Source organism: Corythoichthys intestinalis, chromosome 18 (genome assembly GCF_030265065.1).
Source record: "Corythoichthys intestinalis isolate RoL2023-P3 chromosome 18, ASM3026506v1, whole genome shotgun sequence".
NCBI lineage: Eukaryota > Metazoa > Chordata > Actinopteri > Syngnathiformes > Syngnathidae > Corythoichthys > Corythoichthys intestinalis.
In genome coordinates, this window is record NC_080412.1 from 9925030 (window position 1) to 9932216 (window position 7187).

At 41.3% G+C, this 7187-nt stretch overlaps 1 protein-coding gene across 1 annotated transcript; it reads left to right on the plus strand.

Annotated features, from left to right (window-relative positions):
* The first annotated feature begins 1440 nt into the window (after positions 1 to 1440).
* On the plus strand, positions 1441 to 6915 carry LOC130906158 (uncharacterized protein C11orf87 homolog). Its single transcript, XM_057820141.1, has 2 exons — positions 1441 to 1592; positions 1686 to 6915. The coding sequence occupies exon 2, from the start codon at positions 1783 to 1785 to the stop codon at positions 2116 to 2118; it is 336 nt and encodes a 111-aa protein (XP_057676124.1). The 5' UTR covers positions 1441 to 1592; positions 1686 to 1782; the 3' UTR covers positions 2119 to 6915.
* The last annotated feature ends 272 nt before the right edge of the window (positions 6916 to 7187 follow it).

A 7187-nucleotide genomic window follows, 5' to 3' on the forward strand; every position in this document is an offset into this window, starting at 1 on the left:
ACAGAGATGCGAAATGACATACTTTCCGGCGTAAGTAAACAGCCGCCATCTTAAAGCAGTAGACCTCTCTAGAAGGCTCTGTTGTAGAGAACCTAATTAACTTTTTATCTAAAATACTCCTAAATGGGCAGAATCTTGTCTTGAATCTATCTTTAAATGATGAAATAGTTTTAAAACTTTGACAAAAGTAGACAGAAGGGAAATTATGGAATTATGGAGCAATTTTAACAACTGTAACAGTTGATTCACAACATTAAATTAATTGAATGTAGTTTAAAGCTGCTGATACAGAATGGGGACTGGAGTTTTTCATTTACTGTTATTTTTATATATTTGTTTATTGTTATATGTTAACTTGATACTGAAATAGTAGTTTGGTTTAGCCTGAGAGTATTTTTGAACAATTTTGAAACTAATGTACAAAACATTAAAACAAAAACAAAAAAAAAACAAAACAAAAAAAGGAGGTGGGTGCATCAATAATCGTTTTATAATCGAATCGGAGCCTCTGAATCGTAATCGAATTGTTAGGTGCCCAAAGATTCCCAGCTCTAATGTTAACCCAACCATCACCTGACATTCCACAGAACAACGGTGTTTCAACGTCACTTGACGTAGAAAATTTCGATGTCAACCATACTGATGATTTTGATGGAAAATCAACGTTTATTCAGTGTCGGTCTGCTATGTGGGCATAGAACAATGGTATTTGCAATGTTGATTCAACATTGTTTATTGTCGAAAATTTCTGTGTCAACCATACTGATGATTTTGATGGAAAATCAACGTTTAATTCACGTCGGTCTGCTATCTGGGCCCCTTTAAATGTTCATCATTATTTGAACATAATTTTTAATAAATAAATAAAATACACTCTGGCTATGGTTCTCCATCAGACTATCAAATTGTTGTTTTTTTTTTAATTAGACGTCCAATAAATTTAAACTGGAAGGACTGACTGTGAATGCCCATGTTTTAGTGCCATTGACGGCACTAGAACTCCATTGCATTTGGACGTCTACCGCGGTCAACACCATTCAATGATTTAAATGTCACATTTCAATGGTTCCAAATGAAACTCAAAAGATCCAAATTGGACGCTGACCAGCATCCTCGTCGCACTCAGACGCTGACCGCACCCTTGGGGAATACCACACTGATTGCAGTCCGACAGCGCGGTGATAATTTACCTCCTAGGCACACTTATCATTTGGCTTCAGGTTGAAGCTTCTGTATTTTATGAACTATCACTTTTGGACGCTTGGAGGCAGGAATACTCATTTCAAGAGAAGCCAGTGGAGCTTTAATGCAGCTGCAGCTTTCCTCATTCACATGCTGAGTGGAGCGGCAGAAGAGGAGGAGGAGGAAGAGGAGGGAGGAGTACCCCCCCCCCCCCACCACCACCACCCTCATCTCGCTCCAGCTCTGCTCATTGTTGGACAGCTCTCTCACGCACGCAGATGAGGAGCTGCGCATTGAGCGGATTGCGGCAATTAAGACGAAAGAGATACCTCTTAGGCTAGAAGGTGCGAGCTCCATCATCATCCCCATCCTCCTGAAATGCGTCACTGCATCCCTGCACTAAACGCCAGGTAAGCCTTTTGTTATTGATACGCTTCTTGTTAGAAAGGTGCATTTTGGAGTGATATTTGTCGTGAGATGCTCGCGGTGTGTTATCTGTTCAGGTGAGCGCATGCGCGGTCCGGCTTCCCCGCGTTGATCCATCACCCCTCCCCACACACCTCGGCAAACTCCCCCATCGCGAAGGCTCCAGCGGGCCGGATGACGCCCCCGAGCTCCGCGTCGTGCCCGGGTGTCAACGGCACGTGCGCGGAGCAGCTGAGCGCGGCCTTCCCGCCGCTGTCGTCCACGCTGGCTCTCCTGGTGCTGGTGGCCGCGCTGGCGGGCGTCGTCATCGTCTCCGTGGCCACCTTCCACTTCCACAAAAGGAGGCTGAAGAAGCGGAAGATCCAGAAGGCGCAGGAGGAGTACGAGCGCGATAGTCGCAAGGCGGCGGCAGCGGCGGCGGGAGGAACCGCCAGGCCGTGCGTCATTGCGCGCCCGGTGCGCTGCGCCGCCGACCGGGAGGGCGACGGAGAAGCCCCCGCCGACTGCTAAACCTCAGGGAACGAGACTGTGGAATAAACAGGAAAAAGCAATAAGGCACAAAGAACTCTCATCCATCTCTGCTGCTGCTTGTAGATGACCCTCACACAGAATACAGTACTGAGCATGCATAGTGATTCCCAACGTCTTAACATACAATTCATTTCTCTGAGTTAATTGGATTCAAGTTTAAATCTCGGATCATCTTTTGTCATTACCGTAATTTTCTGTCTATAAGCCGCTACTTGCAGTCCAGTGCGGCTTATTTGTTGATTTTTTTTTTTAGGTTAATAGGTAACACTTTATCTGACAGCAACGTCAGAAGACTGTCATAAGACCATCAGAATTATGACATGATACTCTCATGGGCATTAAATGAATGCTTATGACAGATGTCATTAAGTGTTATCCAGCATATTTTGTCACTAACTCCATTTATGTCCAGCTCGGATCTTTTACATCCATTCAAAAGTGACATAATTTGCTGTTAAACAAAGTGTTACCGATTAATATATTTTGGTGTAAATATCCCATAATACAGTATGGACAGCTGCAGCTTATGGTGCTGTGTGGCTTATCAATGAACAGATGCTGTTTTCGTGTCAAATTTGGTGGGTGGCGGCTTATAATCAGGTGCGCCTTATAGTCCGAAAATTACGTTAATCTGTAACAGATTTCCCCTGAAACACTTCATTTCAGAGAGGCTTGTGCCACTGACGATACTAGACGTCCAATCCATTTTGACTGGGACCATGCAGTCTAAGTGGATTTGACGACTCGTCAATGGCAATGGCCGTCAATGGCGGCCAATGTCATTTTACATTTTACAGCAAGAACCACCTCAAAGAATACACGGATTCAAATTAATCATTGATCAAAATTAACTGACGTTCATTGCCAAACTAAAACAGCTGCTTTTTTATCATTAGTTAAGTGGTTTTCAAACTGTGGGTCCCAGCGTCATGACTGGAGGGGCAAGGAGCTACCATGAACTTTATTATTAATTTATACCAGCAGATGGAGTTAATTTTACTACTAAACATCTTAATAACACCATCAAAAGAGGGCTGTTTAAAAAAATAAAAATAAAACAAAAAAACAATGTTTGGCCGCTGGCATGGACAAAGTTAAGTGATTATTGAAGTTGTTGTTTGTTACGTTTTTGTTGATCACGAGAGGAATGTTTGTAATTTAATTTCATCTCCAAAAGGAGGCCCTGCAAAAACAGTTTGGGAACTACTGTTAGTGTAGCAGACCAAAATGTTCTGGAAATGAAACATTCAATGTGAATCTTAAACTGAAAACTAAAGGCGCACTCTGAGAGCAGACTGCTGCCTAAGCAGCCAAATTCAAAGCATTGCCATATTTTTGACCTCTATGACCTTTGAATCTTTCGCTTTTCATCATATCAACTATCCTTCAAGTTAGTTATATAGGCTAATCAGGTATCATGTTACAGCGAATTTCCTTTCCTGACCTTTGTGACCTCTGACCTCATAAGCCTAAAATTTAATCTCTTCCGTTTCATATTATAAACATATCCAGCCATAGACTTCATAACGATATTGACGGGTCACGGGGCCGATTAATAGGGGGCCTGCATTGTTGGCGTGGCCGTCAAAGCTGACCAAGTGGAATCACAGACAAAGAGCTTTTTCGTTGAAAATCTTGTGAATAAATGCTTAAATCCCTGAATTCTTTATAGATATGGAGGCAAAACAGTTTTGATTCTTAGTTAAAAGCAAAAAAACGTGCATTAAGCAATTATTTTACATATTACAGTGGGGAGAACAAGTATTTGATACACTGCCAATGGGAACAAGTATTTGATACACTGCCAATGGGATTTCCCATTGGCAGTGTATCAAATACTTGTTCTCCCCACTGTATGTTGAAGTACGATGCCAGCCTGTTGGTCAACGTGGCGGCCGCCATATGTAGACAGAGCTTTTCCAGTGAAACTTCTTGTAAATAAATGCTTAAATCCCTGAATTCTTTATAGATATGGACGTAAAACAGTCTTGATTCTTGGTCAAGAGCACAAAAATAAAACGTGCAGTTAGCATTTATTTTACGAAAATATGTCGAAGTGCAATGCTAGTCTGTTAGTCAATATGGCAGCCGCCTTAAGTAAACAGAGCTGTTTCGGTGAAAATTCTTGTGAATAAATGCTTAAATCCCTGAATTCTTTATAGATATGGACGTAAAACATTCGTTTCTGGGTCAAGAGCACAAAAATAAAATGTGCAGTTAGCATTTATTTTACGAAAATATGTCGAAGTGCGATGCTAGTCTGTTAGTCAATCTGGCAGCCGCCTTATGTAAACAGAGCTGTTTCGGTGAAAATTATTGTGAATAAATGCTTAAATCCCTGAATTCTTTATAGATATGGCCGTAAAACATTAGATTCTTGGTCAAAAGCACACACACACACACAAAAAAAGGAACGTGCAGTTAGCATTTATTTTACGTAAATATGTCGAAGTACGATGCTAGCCTGTTGGTCAATGTGGCGGCCGCTATCTGTAAACAGAGCTTTTCCAGTGAAAATTCTTGTGAATAAATGCTTAAATCCCTGAATTCTTTCTAGATATGTACGTAAACAGTCTCGATTCTTGGTTAAAAGTAAGAAGAAGAAAAAAAAAAAAAAAAGTGCAGTTAGCATTTATTTTACGTAAATATGTCAAAGAATGACGGTAGTCAGACAATGTGGCAGCAGCCTTACAACAAAGAGCTTTTTACGTTGAAAATTGTGAAAAACGAAAAATATAATAATTACCTTGAATCCTCGATCAAATCACTCCTGAGAAAATCCTTCCTGTTTGTATGTGGTACAGTTTTCGTACTTTTTCAACATAAATCCGGCGTTTGATCGCTGCATGTGTTGCTGCGACCTACTGCGAATAACTGAAGCGGATTGTGACTTGAAGTGGTGCAGTGAAGGTTGAATCTGACCTGTCAATATCATTATGAAGTCTATGAGGTTTCATCTACTGGGGAGGTAACAACTAATAAATGCTGTGGATTTTTAAAAAATAAATTCATTTGAACATTTAGTTCAGTTAATCTTTCACGTATGAGTAGAGGGAGCCTACGTCCCACTGGTGGTACTCCTACCACACTTTGAGAACCACTGGCTTAATGATTATATATTTCCCTTTATCTCAGGCACAAAAATGAATTGCTTCGTATCTCAAAAAACCTCCCATTTCAAAGCACCATTGTATTTTACATGAGAAAAAATTTCACGTTTCTTTCAACACATTAGCTGGGAATCACTGCACTAGAGCAGGGGTGTCCGAAATTCATCTAGGGGCGTCCTTTTTTTTTCATTTTTGGGCGCTCAGAAACATAACAACCATATTGTACCAGGGGAACACAATGCGGAACTCGAAATTGCATTATGTGTAAAATTGTATAGTCAACTCCCACTTTCCATTATTCAGTGAAAACCTCACCTGTCACTGTTTTGTGCTCAGGGAAAAGAATTCAACTTACATAAGTCAGATAAAAGTCGTGGTTTGACTTCATTTTGTTGTCAGGGAACTATGACGAAGTGAATTGAGGCGCTTCATTTAGACAAGTAGGGTAAGTATTCTGCCTTCATTTGGCATTTCTTGACAACCTTATCACGGATTCAGCGTCCTGCTTTAAGGCAGCGGTGTTTCACTGTCTATTTTTGTACATACAAGAAGCATAAATGTGCCGTAATGATGAAAATTTAAACAGAACATCACAAAACAGGATGAAGGGAAAAGAGGGGGAAAACCCTGCAGAAGCATTTGCTTTGTCACCTTGAACATGAGCCGAAACATCGTCCGATTCAACCTTTTAACAAACATCGGATTGGTTTTAGCCTAAGCGCAAAAGGATTTCCAGATTTGTGCGTGACCCCTCGGTGGAACCCCCTTTTCATTCCCGGACACGCCTGCTCTAAGGTGCCTCGCTCGGAACATTCTCTTGCTCTGCCTCTCGCCTAGGAAGCTTCTTTAAACTCTGGAGACGTTTAAATTTTAACCGGTCTTCGGGATGTGACACACGATTGTGTTGAATTATTCACACGTGGTGACACAACACACACGCGCGCACACATGTCGTAATGGCTTAGCAGATATTCCTTGGCATGTCCTCTGACACCCTAGCATTATGTAGTTAGACTCTTAATGGATGTTGTGGTGCTGTTAGGCAGCGCAAACGCTGCACATATAGACACGTAGGCTTCTTCATTTGGTCATTGTAGTATTACTTCCTTCCTTTCTTCCCTTGATGAAGTGACTTGAAGTGCTCCAATGTCTCTTTTAGACATCTTAGCTCTAGTTATGCAAGACTTTTTGGCTGTAGTAATGCACATGAGATTTGTTTTTCTTCTTCCGTGTCAGATAGTAGCTAACGTTTAAGTGCTAATATTTGGACACTTTATATAAAGATTGTGATCTATGAGAATCTATCCTTCCCTCCAGCGGCTCATTTTCTTTCTTTGTGAACTCTGTAGTAACATTAGAGTGGGCCTAAACATACATTCTATCAGTTCACTGTACATGTATGGCATAATGAGGAATGTTTTCTGTAATCTGCCTTATACAAGGAACATACTGTATGTAGTATTTAGCGTTTATAAATAAATATTGGGGGGGTAAACGGGTGTTTTAATCTGCGTGGTTTCAATTGTCCAAATTCTTTCCAATCGATCGGATTCGCCATTGAAGGCGATGGATGTCCAATCATTTGAACTGGGAATGCTGGCCGTAAATGAACCAATGTTGGAAAAAGCTGAGAACTTGGAAGTAGACCGACTGGCCTAGTTTTTAACTGGCAGTAGACGTCCAATCCATTTGGGCCAAATTCAATTAACCCTGTGACCTTTGACCTCATGACTCCAAAATGTAGTCACCTATAGACTTCATAATATTGACGGGACCCATTCTCCAGACACTGCGCCACGCCTTCAAGTGGAGGGTCATCCCACACTCCGCTTCAGTTATTCACAGTAGGTCTTAGTTCTCTTCTCAAACACATGCAGCAACCCAACGCCAGATTTAGGTTGAAAAAGTATGAAAGCTGTACCGCATACGAACAGGAAG